A 14,956-nucleotide genomic window follows, 5' to 3' on the forward strand; every position below is an offset into this window, starting at 1 on the left:
AGGAAACTGCCTGTGCTTTGGCTAAGAGCCCCTCAGAACTGCAAGGATAACTCTTATAACACGCTGTGAGTCATAACGCTAAAAAGTTTCAGTACAAACACAGGCAACATGCACTGCTCAAAGTATTAATTCAGAAATGCATCCAGAGAAGATCTAACAGAACAGACTTAGAAGAAATAAGATCTTATGTATGTGTGTATGCATCTGTAGCTATGCACAGGATTCCAGTTATAATGCATCCATAAATACCCATAATATCTGAAAAAAACATAACTCAAGGATATGAAAATAAATAAGGCTATTAAGAATGAAGATATTAAAGCTATTAAGAACAGGAAAACAAAACATTATGAATATACAGCGGTGTCAAAAAAAATATTCAGATAGGATGCAGCATCCAGAGACAGGAGGTAGGGTACGAAAGAGATCCAATGAAGTATATCTCCTGTAGAAACATCTCACAAAGCAGTTCATGCTAACCATGACTTTGTGACAGTTGGTGCCATTACCAGCTCAATCCTAATCATAAGTGCGCCTGTGTCATACTTTATATAGCGCTACAAAGCTGTGTGGGCTACATGCACCAATGCAGCTGCAGTCTGCATCACACACCAGATATCTATATGTACCACTTCCTGTCTCTGCACTGCACCCACTCACCTGCTCTGAAAATAACCTGCAAGACTTCATAAAGCAGACAGGTAGGCTAATCTGGTGGACATTGTCAGAAATGTCAATCACAGTCTTAATGTCAGAGACATCAGCTTGCGACATACAGCCTCCTGAGAGGATGAGGACACGTTCTCTGTACTGACGAACACTGTAATATGAGACAGTGTCTTCTTCTTGTTTTTTTGTTGTTCCTGGAGGGGACTTTTGTTCCCCTCACAGTGCAGTTCCAGAACACTTGCAGACAGGACAAAACTGTGTCCAGGATGAGAGCTATAACGATTCAGAAGACGCGTCAGTGTGTCCAGCATTCCTGCATGACAATATGAATGTGAAACTGAGACACACACCCGCATGCCTGCATCTTCTGGGGCCCTGACAGGACTGCGATGGGGAGGATGGAGAGGGGGATGCATCGTGCATCTGGCAGTGAACACGCACAGCCTGCACACAGTGCTCCACGCTCCTTCCAGCCTCCCAGTCCCCAGGAACCATATTCAGAGCTTCCACATGGTGCAGACTGCCGGCCTGACGAACAGCTCCACTCCCAGCACCGGGTCAGCTGCGGGGGGACGAGTGTTGTGAGCAACCAGCTTCAGCACAGAAGGAGGAGAAACAGAAGCAGGCTTAATGGGGGGGGGGTGCATATGCTCCCAACAGACAAACACCATTTCTGCTTTTTTTCCTCGGGGGGGAGAAAGACAGTAATAATGGGGGGGGACTGAAAGGCCGTAGAGGAAGCATGAGATGAGCGTGTTTCTGGGGAGAGAACTGAGGAAAGGAATTGGGTGCAACTTGTCATCCGTTGGGTTTAGGTTCAGGACTCAGGTGCTGGCCTGTAAGGCCCTTTGCATCGCCCCGATGCACGCATAGAAGCGGCCAGTCTGTGGAGGGAAAACTGCAGGAGAAGCTCCGGCTGCTGTCTCTGCATGTTTGTCCTTCTGAAATGATGCCTTTTTATCTGTTCTGCAGACGCTTAGTCCAAATGCTCCTCCACAAAAAGCACGTCTTCCCACCACTGAAGACATTGCCGATGAGTCTCCCTGTTTGATCATTAAAAGACACTTGCTATGGAAACAAGCCTTTCAGATACAAGGGGAAGAACAGGTCCAATATTTGCCAAATGACAAACTTCATGAACAAAACATGCAGATTTTCATCTGAGTGATTAAAAGAAGCCATGCATAAGGCAAAACTAGATGTCTGTGTGAGGAACCCTTATGTGCGCAAAGAAACACACGCTCACACACACTCACACTCACACACACACACGCTCACACTCACACACGCTCACACATACTCACACACGCTCACAGACACTCACGCAGAGGAGAGAAGCATTCACAGACAGACACACAGCTGCCCAGCTGTTCTGAGCTCTGTGCGTGTGGATGCTGCAGTAACAGGAATATCACATCACTGTCCTCTTCTACATCTCAGATCCTCTGTAAGGTGGAGAGCAGGTTCCCCACAGCAGTGTGTGTGTATGTGTGTGTGTTTGTGTGTGTGTGTGGGGGGGGGGGGGGGGGGGGGGTGTCAATGAGGCCTGCCAGCTAGTTGAACAGCAGTGCTACTCCAGGGGGTCCACTCCCACACAGAATCTCCATGCCAGCCTCCCCCAAACACACACACACACACACATACACACACAGGTACCTGCAGATGCATCCAGCCATTCTCACTGAGCTCTTGATGTTCCTCCCCCTTCTCATAACCATCTCATGAATTATTCACACGGGTTGCCTCAGGACAGGAATATTTTTAACATCTGATGGTAAATGAGCACACATATGACATCCACCCACTGCAGGTACACACACACACACACACACACACACACACACGCATACACACACACACCCTTCAGCACAAAACACCTCCTCAGAGAGTCAGAGTGCACTTGAAGAATATATTCAGACTGGCCAAGGCAGCTCCAGATAACCTTTCACACCCGCAGTTCTTGGATGGAGTCCCTCTGAACTCAGTTCTGCTGCCTGTAACAATGTCTGGTGGCACATCCCTTCATTGGGGAGGGGCACACACAGGTTTAAAAAGCCAGCTTTCGCAGGATATCTCCAGGATAGGAGAAGGGTAAGCAGCCATCCGAGTTTAAACCTACAGTTCATTAATGACAGATTCATTAATCTCAGTGCCTTCTTTCTTTGCCTCCTTCATGTCAAAATCACTGCCATGACAGATGATCAGACAACATTAGATGTAATTAGATTAGATTAATCTGTGATTTCTTCGGCATGGTGCTGTTGTGTGTTCTCTTTGTTAGTTTGTTTCAGATGTGCTGACTTCTCCATAATGTCCTCCAAGTCACTTAAAACTGTTTACTAACTGCTTTTCTACACCACTGCTTTTCCTTACATTACACAATGCCGTTGCATTCGGCTTCCGGACTCTTTGCGCGTTGTAAACAGCACCCCCCCCCCCCCCCACATACTGCCACAGGAGGCGCGCGATGTAGTGTTATCTGTATCCTGCAGCACGCGACTGGCGCGTGGCAACTTTGCAAGCCGTGTCCGGGTGACAGACCGGACTCTCCCGAAAGCTGAAGCGCTGTTTTACTTCGGTATTGTATCAGCAACTGTCCAGCAGCTAATGAGCAGGTAACGACACATTACACTGGGTATATATACTCTGTCTTTGCCACTACTTTACATCTTTTAGTTTAACGACCGAAGCAGATAAAAAATGAATAAAAAAGAATAACTCTTCCAGTCAGATAGTGGATTAGACGAGATGGGGATCACACATCGTAATTTCAATTTCTCGTTTCATCCAAGATTCAGATTTAGGATGCGGCGATTAAATTATTTATCAATCTTCCCTGCAGGAAAAAAAACAAACGTAGAAAACGTTTTACAGCTGACAAAATGCTTTTTTATTAGGACCATATTTTGTGCAATTATTGTCATTTTTTCAATACTGAAATAAATGAGTTCAAGGCTGTACTGAACTGAATTACGATTGAGACACAAATCGTCTGTAACACTGGCTTGTATAAGTTATTTATTTCAGGAAGAATGCGATAAAATTATTTCAGCGCGTGCTAATTCGGCATATTTACTTTACAGATGCTAACTGGGTCAAACTACAGCCTTGTCTTTGGAAACTCGTACGATTTCTGTCACAGCCAGCTGAATTTCATTAAACTTTTTTTCTGACACTACTCCGAATAAGAATTACCCTTCCTTTCCAATAAACTGTTATGTTGGCAACTTAAGAAATGCAAACGGATGCAGGTGTGCAGCCCCGGAGCGGCGCGGGACCGAGGTGACTCCGGCCCCGTGCAGTCAGCTGAGAGCTCGCGCTGACTGGCAGCCCCCGTCGCCATGGCAGCCGCCGGAGAGGCGCCGCGCGGACTGGCTCGGAGGGCTGCTGTGAATGGGTGACGTCACGGGGCCGGCGCCGGAGAGTCGGCAGGACCGGGAGCTCGCGGCGCTGCACAGTACCGCTGCTAGCCTGGTGCCAATTCATCACCCGTCAGGGATCACTCAGAGTGTCATGCGAAATGTACACAGCTGCGAGAACAAAAAGGCGGGGGAAAGAAAATGGAAAAACCCAGTGGCACCAGATGTGGACAGGACTGCTGCGTGGATCCCACATCTCGTGCATTATATTATACACGCAAGGGATGTTTCACAGGCAAAGAAGTCTTGGTTCTCAAACATTCTTATTATGCACGCTCCAAGGAAAATGTCAGTGAAGTAGCCTATTTAGGACGACAATCCGACAGGCTGTTGAATATATCCAGATGTTGTGATCCTTTTTCAGCGTATTCGAAACTGCAGAGATGTAGATTAAGAAGGAAACACTAAAAAGCGATTGAGCTACAAGAGGTGAGGCCACAAACCGAAGCAGGATCGCACACGAATGTGTTCTGGTGTTGTACTATTGTTAAGCACAGCATTTTGTCCACACGACACTCGGTAACTGTCAAGGAATTCTGACATTTTATCATGCCACTGCTTGTGCGGGCCTAATTTCAAGTGAGTAAATAGTCAAATAGTGAACCCCCTTGGAATAATTTACCTCCCGTTTCATTCAGAATATATGACACACGCCTGACTTAAGTCATAAATTGCATTCATTCCATTTATCATCCAGCTGTTTTGTGAGCGCGCGTGATGTCATTTTCCTGGAATGAATGTGTGTGTGGTTTCGCCTATCTGCCTGGTGCTACTCACTCTCCCGCAACCCGCGTCTGATCAACCAAATTAAAGGCACGAAACAAATAATTACGTGTCGTACAAATATTCCCAGTGGGACGCCGTGTACGAACACATCCCCCCCCCCCCCCCCGCCTCCTTGATGATGAAATCTTGTTCGATGCCGCTTACCTGAGGGTCATTTCCCCCAGGGAATTCCCAATTTTGGTTCCACGCACCCTTTTATATATTCCTGATTTATTATTTTATCCCTGTTTTCATTAGCGACCAGACAATATTCGTCTCATTCGCCCATTGCCACTGCGCGCTTGTCAGCACTAATATTTCCTCACCTGTGTATAGGGGAAATTCATTCACTGCAATGAAGTAAATATTCTAAGTTTCCTCAGTGCCAAACCAGTAATCATGCGCGGGTGTGTTTTCGACCTGCAGCACTCAGATGTAAACCATAGCAGTTTATAGAACTATAACCCCCCTTGTGTAAACTGAATATGAAATGCAGTGCCCGCTTACACCACTGTTGAGAAGATGTGAAGGAATGTTGGCTTCAGTTCCGGGGGACAGCAGTGCTACTGAGAACCATACTCTTGAAATCACACTTTTCTCGGGCTTTTATTTTTAAATTCTGTCTTATTTTCAAATTATTCGTTACGATGCGCCGAGACGATTCACGTGTACATTTATTTTAATAATACAGGCCTATAAATGAATCCAATTACACCAGAAGTCGACCCAGCCTCTCCCATATTTTCAAGCTAAATTATGGTGTGTAAACATTCGTTGGGGCCACCAAGGCACGTTACTGAATCATACATTTTACTGCGACAACTTGCATTGTGTATTATTAAAACCGGTTTTAGGTCGACTTAAAATATGTTTACAAAAGAGATTTTTTCCAAAATAAAGAGGTAAAGGACGTATTTAAGGTTAATTATGTTACAACCACCTACGAGTTATGTTTTGGCAGTCCGCTGCACATTAATACCCATTGTGAGAAACATGAAAAATGTATTTACTCCAGAACTGCGGTATTCAACGGAGCTGCTGCACTTTTTCAGCACGCGCGTTCACTGGCTGTGCGCGCGGAAGACGTGGGAGGGATTTGCTGCACGCGGCTGGCTAACCTATGTGCTGGCGTTAGCGCAGTGATCGACGCAGCATTGCCAGCCAATCGGCATCAACTACAACCCACCGAGCGCTGCCTATATAGAAAGACACTGACAGCATGCTAATTCAGTTCCTTTACTCAGCGACTGACTAAAAATCCCTGCGAGGACAAGCGCGGAGCCTCAGTTCAGACGCAAGCACTGACCGACTCCTTCCAGGTGTCAAAATGAAAGCAATAAGCCCGGTGAGGTCTTTCAGGAAGAGCAACGCTGGCCTGTCGGAGCACAGCCTGGGAATCCCGCGGAGCAAGACCCCCGTGGACGACCCCCTCAGCCTCCTCTACAACATGAACGACTGCTACTCTAAGCTGAAGGAGCTTGTGCCCAGCCTCCCGGCGAACAAGAACGTTAGCAAGATGGAAATTCTGCAGCACGTCATCGATTACATTCTGGATCTTCAGATTGCACTGGACTCTAATTCCGCTCTAGCCGGCTTCCAGCACCACCAGCGACCGGGGCAGGCTACGTCCAGGAGCCCCTTGACAACCCTCAACACAGACATAAGCGTCCTCTCTTTACAGGTAGCTAACCAGCCATCTCGCTCAGTACCTGGATTGCGTTAGAAGTGTCTGCTATCGTGCCTGGATTGCGTTAGAATTGTCTGTGGATGTTAATGTAGGATGCGGATGTGTGGGACTGTTGAACCATCAATTTCAAATAAATTGCATGCATTGACCCAAAATCGTTCCATTGCTCTGCTTGCGCTGTCAAATAGCATACTGATAGTTATCCCTCTAGCTTTTTATGTATGTGAACATCATTTATGCAAGTGTGAATGTTGAAATTAACAGTAAAACGGTCTGTTTGCAGTCTGCCGAGTTTCCAACAACAGGAATAAACGTAGATGACAGCAAGAGGCGATGTTCCTGAACTGGTAAGCGTTTCCTCTGCTGCAGTCTTGAATTCCGTGATAAATGAAGCATCATTTTTGTGTTAGATGCAGACAATAGGAATGTATTGAGAATGAAATATAGCTGTGGATATCACCGGAAGTCTAAACTGCACTCCCATATAAACCATTTGCTAAGTCGTTGCCAGTATACTGCAGCAGTGATATTGCTCCCTATGTGACTAACGCTGCAGATTAAAAGACATCCCGATATAACCCAAGGCGATGCATGCAGAATAGGATTCTGTATTTGCTACATCTATTGCGGGAAATGTTGTTTGGATAATCCTACATGACTGTAGAGAATTGGTCCAAGAAGAAAGCAGGCGCCAGCGCTGTTAGAATTAAACAGATCCATGCTCATATTGTTGACAGAATTTTTGGGGATGTACTCGTCGGCTGTGTGAGTGCGCGTACATCTGGCGCGAGTGCGCGTACATCTGGAAGCCAGGATTTGCCCAGTATTTGAGTGTTTGGTTAAATGTTAGAAACTGCGGCTTCCTCTCTGGCGCCAGTCTGTCCGGATTTCTGCCCTGGTCGCCCTTTCTAAACACGCCTCTCTTTCTCAATCTTTTACAGGTGTTTGGTTTGGACGCAAAAACGGGACCTGACTTTTTTCACTTTTTGTTCTGGATCTGGATTTCATTTTTAATTAAAGCAAGAGACAATGTTTTCCTTGAAAATTAAGAAGGAAGGACTGCGTCTATGTCTATGTGTTATATTATTGTGGACAGTTATTTATCGACAGACTGTCCTTTCTTCAGAGGGAAGGCTTGTTATTTTCCCAACAGTGGGAGCAAAAATATAAAAACAATATTGTCACACGGAATCCCCCCCCCCTCCCCCCACGAGAAGTCTTTGCCTTTCTTGCGAAGGTGGAGCGTGAATCGACGAAACTTGGATTGTTTCATTTTCGTTAAGTCTGTTCGTCATCTGCCGCACAAGGAACTGGACATAACTATTAAAAAATAAACGAATGCGTGAAAACCTGTGACCTCTCTTGTATAGTTGCAGATTACACACTTCTGCAGAAAATATGATTCTGTACTTGATGATACTGAATTGTTTTTATAAAAGTAATATTGTAAATTGTATCTTTTTCTACAAAAAAAATAAATAAATAAATGTTTTATTTGAATATGCCGCGGTCTATCGTAAATACTTATATTAAGCTTAATGACGCTATTTAAAGCAATGACCTGAGCGAACGTTTGTACAGTGTGTTTTTCTAACCGCCTTTACGGAGAGTTGATCGAGGTTAATTCTCTTGCAGTGTTGGTGAAAAGCTACTGTGGGCCACGGTAATTTAGTTTCCGATCTGCTGCGATAATCTATCCATAATCTAAAGGCGTTCCTTGAGTTCTATGAAAACATGTCTTCTGACAGATTCCACAACAGACAGTAAGAATCGTTTGAATTCCTCTTATTTTGGGTGTTTACGTACAACTCTAAGGTGCTCTTACGGTAATTTAGCGACCTAGTTAATGTCCTGTGATCTGAAATGTTGCTAAACTGCGTTTGTAACTGAGCAACTTCGCGTACAGACGTACATGCTGCTTAAGTATATTCCTGAAAGAATACAGAAGTACATCCAGTTGTGCTGGCATCCAGTGACAAGGGTTCGGGACACGCTAGCCTCCACCTAAAATATTCGTACATGTTGGATTTTACCGTAAAGAGTTTCGACGTGTCTCACCTGTGTACGGTAACTGGGTCACACAGGTGTTTCTAATGCGCCAGGCAGTGTAGGGAGAGGTGGCCAAAAAACTCCGTGCGCACATACTCATCTTCCCGTATAGCCACTCGTCTGGTAATAATTAACAGCACCGTGACTCAATTTAACTCCGCACAGCTAAACGGAGACGGTGTTTCTGAGGTACGAGGGTACGCCGTTGGTCGCAGTTAGCGGAAAGAAACAGCAGCTGCCGGCGTAGCTTCCGGTTTCAAACTCACTTAAATAAATTTAGTTTAATCATAGTATAGTCAACATCATACCACGATAACTGAAAGGGTCGGCGTAATTCATTTGAATTTAATTTCTTTTAAAAGGGCAACTTGAATATGTAAAGCGTAGAGAACACGCAGTTGTGTTGGCGCGTTTGATATCTGGATAGAATCTCCTTCCTCCGCTTGTCCAACGTGAACATCATGAAGTAGGCCGACAATTTGATCATTTATTTGGTCTTGTGTTAATATATGACATGTAATGGGGTGCTGGGTCAGAAAATGTGCAATTGCACCCATAAAGAGCATCCTGAACATGTCTGTTGCATACCGACTTTATGAATTTTCAATTTAATACTAAATTCTGTTTAGCCTCTATTTCACCAGGTGGGCATAGGCTCAGCTGAGAACAAATTCTCTTTTACAGTGACGACCGAGGCGAGGGGAATATTTGGTCAAGTAACCGTGACATGATTTAATCAATTCTGTGGTGTGGTTTAAAGGATGGTAAAGAAAGTGTCTCAAAGTCGAACTTTTGCTTTATTAGTCGAATAATTCACAACATCTGATGTTTAATAACTTTTTTCATAACATTAATAAACCTGTAGTGATTACTTTTAGCATATGGTTACAACATCACAGCCCACATCCCCGGTGGAATGCGCTCTTGTCCGTAATATTTTTCGGGGCATGTTTGCGCCTTCTGCTGGCAGTAATAGGTTGTACAGGACATTTAAAAATTACATGCTTTTCTAACATGCAATGCGGGTGTGAAATGTTTTATTTTGCCAATGTGCAAGTACTAGTTCTGGTGCGTATGACGATACCACTTTGCGACCTCTCTCTAAAAGGCTGTTTCTGGTACCTGAATTACTACCGAAGTGTTTAAGAGTCGAGAAATAATTCTGAAATAATGGACGTGTTTGTGCGAACTTTTCCAATATGAAACACAACTTTCTCGCAATTTCCTGGCATGCTGAATACGTTACATTGCATATATGATCAATTTCTCTCTAATCAGAAATCTGCAATAAAGCAAAACGGTACATCTTTGGTGGCGTCAGTGTATAATTACATAATGATGTACAATAATTAATAGCTTACTTTTTTACATGTTCTTTCTGTTAACAACTCTTCAGTGTCTAAGGCAACATGTTTAAACTGCAATTAGTGTGAAAATTTGACAGGATCGAGTAACAGATGATGTCTCAAAGAAACATATAGGTTCGCCATCTATTCAGTTTCAAGGCAATGCGTTCTTTCAGTTGACCGAAACCGGATAGCGGTACGCAATGCAATTTTAAAAGAGTTTAGTTTTACATCAAGGCCCAACACTGGACGCACCAGTGGCTGCAGGTCAATTGCTGGCGCATATCATCAGGTATGGACTGGTAAGTTTTAAAGATAACCTCCTTGGACTGAGATAGTGAAGCATCACGACTTTCTTTCCCGTGGAAACGTGTTAGGACAGAAGAGCAGCTAACCGTAGGTGTTCTTTGCCGACTAAAATGAACGAGCCACACATTTATTTTACATCGACAAGTTGTTTATTTTTTTCCCACAAAGTTACTTTCACACAATGTACCCCGGAAAGGGAAAGTTCAACGACAGTACACGGTTTTTAATTAGTAGTATGGTCATTTTAACCAGAGGTACACCACAAATAACTACATTGCAGGGCATGCACCAAATGTTTTTTTTCGTTACGGATGGTCGGTTTCCGTAGATCAACACTGATGAACAAGTGGACGGTAGTTCCTACTCTAAAATACAAACGACAGGTTTTTCAAAGCCATCTGTGTCGGTTCTGAGGACAAAGTCCTTCCAGTCACAGACATACTCAGATTTAACCACCGATGACGCCACAGCTAAGCAACACCTTACACTTTTGGCATGGCAACAGGTACTGACTTTTTATTTTCAGCATTTGATAAGACCCATCAAATCAAACAAGCTCTAACATTACTATAGCAGCTCAGCACTTAACGTTTGGCCAATTAAATAAGCATCTCCAAAATTACTACACGTAAAAACCACACAGCACTGTACATGACACACTACACATGCAAACTTAAAGGACGTTTTTACTCTGATTATAAACTACGCTTCATTTAACGTTAGCCACACCACAATTTTCCTTAACTACTACTTCACAGTAGAGACATCAGCAGACAGAAGCCAACACATCTCATTACAGCAGCTACCATTAGTCTAAATGAAGTGCTTTCCTACACATGCTTTTTATGGATGTGTTTCTGTTGTCTAACCTTAACAATCTTGGCCTAGCTCAGTGATTCTGTCAGTTACCTTCAACCAGCCACAGGTGTGGCCTTTTCCTGATAAGCACAGAGGGTAATCCATCACCCTGCACTGAAAACACTGTTAGCTCTAACACATGCATCACCATACTACCTTAGTGTTCAGCAATAATGGTTTTGGTGTGGAAATGACAAACATGCAGGTTTTTTTCTTCATCTATCTGTTTATTCGACTACGCATGCAGGTAGGCATTGGCCCTCCAGGCGTCACCGTGGCGACGGTGGGGGCTTCACAGGATGCTCTCACGCTCCTCCCCGAAGGCCACCGTGTCGGAGGACGAGACGATGTGGATCTCGGGCGCCTCTCCGGGGTTCATGCTCCTCTTCAGGTGCACCACCCGTACGTTGTCAACAGGGGGCGCCGTGGGGTTGGTGCCGGGGGCGGGGGGGACGATGACGTCGGAGGAGGAGGTGGGGCCCTCGGGCGGCTGGCCGCGCTGGTTGCCGGGCAGGGCGTTGGAGTTGTTGTTGAGGGTGGTGTTGCTGGGCGTGCGGTTCAGGTTATAGGTTTTGGAGGAGGGCCAGCTCTCCTCGGGGCTGCTGGCCAGCAGGCTGCACTGGTCCTCTGAGCAGATGGACATGCGTGCGATGGTGGGGTCCTGCAGGCCGCTCAGGCTGTGCGGCAGGCTCAGACCCCTCTTCCTCGCCAGGCTCTCCTCGTCCAGCTCGATCAGGTTGGCCCTCTCCAGCTGGGACAGGTCAGCTTCCTCGTCCTGCAGCGAGTGGTTGGGCGAGCTCTCACTGGACCGCACCCCGGAGTCGGACGAGTCCTTCTTATCCAGCATGGCGTCCGACAGGTACTCCTTCCCCTTGGCCAGGGGCCGCGCGGCGTCGCCGGCCTTGGGGTCGGCCTTCTTCCCATCGGCCAGCAGCGGGGCGTTGTCAGACTCCTCGGACTCGTCGTCGTCGCTGGTCAGCTTCTGGTAGCGCAGACCGGAGCCCTTCAGCTTGAGGTCGGCTCCTTGGAAGAGGCCGCCCCTCTCCCCCGAGCCCTTGCGGCTCAGCAGCGATTTGGAGGTGCCGTGGTCGGGCTTCTCGTCCTCCTCGGTGATGGGGTCGAGTGGCGCGGCGTCGTTGGTGGTCCCGGCAGACGGGGTGTAGTCAGGCGGGTCCGCGGACTTCCCGCCCCCTCTCTTGGCGAACGGCTTGCGGCCGTCCAGCTCCGCCCCCTCTTTGGGCTTGTCGTCGGGGGCGGAGTGCATGAACTGGCCCGGATGGGGCTGCGTGGGTTTCTCCCCCACGTTGCCCGCTCCCTCCAGCTGGGCCATCTGAGCGATGTACTCCTGGTAGGCGTTGCGGTACTCAGCCTGCTGCTTGTCCGTCAGCTTGCAGATGTCGTTGGAGGACTCCTGGGAGTTCAGGCTGGACATGCTGGGTGTCCGGTGGGTGCTCACCTGCAGACAGGTAGAGGATAAGGACCGTTAATGCAGCATGAGTCTCCCCTGACCAACAAGGTAAAGGCAGGCTAACTAACAGCACAGCCCTACCGCAGATTTCACACAGACAGGAGGGCAGTGGAGTGAATTTCATGTATGAGTTCAGGTGACTTATAACCGTACACATACAGGGTGATGTAATGCGACATGTGTGTGTGTGTGTGTGTAAAGAGCATATGTAGCCTTTGCACTGGGGGTGATTGATATCCCTGTGTGCCTCCAGGGTGTGAAGGTTAGGGGCAGTTGGGGGGGTGGGGGGATGTACGCACTGCCCAGGGGGGGTTGCTGTGTCTCGCTGGCTCATCCAGGCCCACGTTGCTGAGCTCCTCGAAGCTGAGGTTGAAGTTGTACATGGGGGAGGTGTCGGGGTGCTCGTGTGACCCCGCGGCGGGACGCCGGGCCGGCTCCACGTGGCCCATGACGCTGCTGCCCTGCTCGCTGCCCGTCCCCTCCTGCAGAACCTGGCTCTCCATGTGCCGCAGCTCCATCACCTGCAGGGGGCAGCAGAGAGAGGGTGAGGGGCCACACCCAGCCCAGCCTCCAGCACACAGCACACTGATGTCACGGAAAATACCGGCACTGTCATTTCAGACACAGCTCTCGTAACTGCTCACTGCTGTCTGTTTGAAATGAGTGTCATTTATCATTTCATATTGTCATTTAGCAGAAAGGGAATACGGGGGGGGCAATGTGGGGGGGCGATGGGGGGGGGGCGATGAGGGGGGTGGGGGCACTAGGGGGTGCACAGGGTGGGTCCAGCTCACCGCTCCACGGAACAGCTGCCAGTCTCCGAAGTTCATGTTCATCTCCTTCTTCAGCTCGTCCAGGTTGCACTGGGACAGGACCCTGCCGTTGACATTGGCCTGCGAGAGAGGACAGGGAGTCAGGGGGGTGCGCTGGGGGCGGGGCAGACACCCCATCTGTCCTGCAGACCCTTAGCTCAGGGAACTGAGTTTAACGGCTCTGCTGTGAACCTCACAGTCTTCTGTTTAATGGAGTGTATGTGTTGTGTATGAGAACTAATGAAATTTAATAATTACACTTTAAATCAATTTAACTGAAGCAACCTCAGTTAAAACATACACATAATTTGTATTTGTATTTTGAATGAACTTTTTACTCTTTTAAAATGTAAAATCAAAGGCTGATAGCACCAGCTTTGCAATTTGTTTTATCCCTGATGAGAGGTTTAATGGAACTTAAATCTGATTCCAATGGTCGTTTTTGGCCTCCCACAGTGCGTACGATCCCTCCACAGTGAAGCGTAGACTAAAAAAAATTAAATTCGTCTGATAAAACAGCTCCTTAAGCCTTTTGGCTTCTCATGACAGGACAAAAGAAGAAAAACATTCACATTCAGGGAAGCTTCTGGCCTACAACCAAAATCTTGTTATGAGCTAACCTGCTGCTGAACCTACACACAGCCACGTGCTTAACCTACACATATAGCCATGTGCTTACCCTACACACAGCCATGTGCTTAACCTACACATATAGCCATGTGCTTACCCTACACACAGCCATGTGCTTAACTTACACACAGACATGTGCACGCACATGCACTCTCAGCCCTGTATTTGCGTAGCGTTAGCTGCAGACGCAGGAACAGGCGCGGCGGCGTCGGCCCTCACCTTCTTGATGGTGGCGGTGTACTGCGCCAGCATGCTGGGGTCGATTCCGTCGATCTGCCGCACGCGCTCACACACCCCGTCTGTGTTCATGGAGCTCAGCAGCGTGCTCACAGATCCCGACACCACCGAGGCCGAGCCCTGTCAGTCACAGAGAGAGCCGGGACCGGAGTGAGGCCGCAGCGCAACGCGGTTCGCTCACACACACACACACACACACACTCACACACACATACACACACAGCCGAGACCGGAGTGAGACATCATCAGAACGAGGTTAAATCACACACACACACACACACAGCAGGGTAGTATATATGTAGTTACCAAGTAAATAAGAAAGCATACTCTTTTTTGTCACTAATTTGTGTGGTTAGTTAAACTAACCTCGACTAAGGAACCTGGGCCGTACAGACAGCAGTGACCATCAGTACTCTTCACATTAAAATGTTATTTACTGTACTCACAAGTGTAATGCATTCATGTCTGACCTTAACACACTTATTTCTCAGCACAGCGTAAAGGTTTCTGACCTCAGCATCACAGTCATCTCTTTCTCAGTGCAATGTAATAACTCTGAGGGCACCTGTGTGCTCAGCCGTATAATCCTAACTGGAACGACAGGCTGCAGAAAGGAGCAGACAGTGATGCTCTTTGATTTGATCTGAAATTTGATTTTATATGATGGATCTAACTGACGTATCTAACTGACGGATGCATATATTGTC

General features: G+C 47.0%; 2 protein-coding genes across 5 annotated transcripts in view; one reads left to right on the plus strand and one right to left on the minus strand.

Annotated features, from left to right (window-relative positions):
* Window positions 1-6,100: 6,100 nt before the first annotated feature.
* On the plus strand, window positions 6,101-7,889 carry id2b (inhibitor of DNA binding 2b). The gene is made up of 3 exons (XM_036550057.1): window positions 6,101-6,534; window positions 6,824-6,887; window positions 7,482-7,889. Exons 1-2 carry the CDS (start codon window positions 6,181-6,183, stop codon window positions 6,881-6,883), a joined length of 414 nt encoding a protein of 137 aa, XP_036405950.1. The 5' UTR covers window positions 6,101-6,180; the 3' UTR covers window positions 6,884-6,887; window positions 7,482-7,889.
* Window positions 7,890-10,888: 2,999 nt separating this feature from the next.
* LOC118791810 (kinase D-interacting substrate of 220 kDa B) overlaps window positions 10,889-14,956 on the minus strand; it is a 32,280-nt gene continuing 28,212 nt past the window's right edge. For all 4 annotated transcript variants that reach the window (XM_036549275.1, XM_036549274.1, XM_036549272.1 and 1 more), the window contains 4 exons: window positions 14,232-14,369; window positions 13,365-13,463; window positions 12,870-13,091; window positions 10,889-12,558 (listed from right to left, as the gene is read on the minus strand). In XM_036549275.1, coding sequence (XP_036405168.1) covers window positions 11,395-12,558; window positions 12,870-13,091; window positions 13,365-13,463; window positions 14,232-14,369 — 1,623 coding nt within the window. In that variant the 3' untranslated portion in view covers window positions 10,889-11,394. The remainder of the gene's footprint in view (window positions 12,559-12,869; window positions 13,092-13,364; window positions 13,464-14,231; window positions 14,370-14,956) is intronic.

The sequence above is a fragment of the Megalops cyprinoides genome, chromosome 17, assembly GCF_013368585.1.
Source record: "Megalops cyprinoides isolate fMegCyp1 chromosome 17, fMegCyp1.pri, whole genome shotgun sequence".
Lineage (NCBI taxonomy): Eukaryota > Metazoa > Chordata > Actinopteri > Elopiformes > Megalopidae > Megalops > Megalops cyprinoides.

Excerpts from the sequence above, each read along its gene's own strand:
- id2b (XM_036550057.1), top strand. The coding sequence starts at position 6,181 with ATGAAAGCAATAAGCCCGGTGAGGTCTTTCAGGAAGAGCAACGCTGGC. Across the intron at positions 6,535-6,823 it reads TAAGCGTCCTCTCTTTACAG|TCTGCCGAGTTTCCAACAAC; the intron begins GTAGCTAACCAG and ends GTCTGTTTGCAG.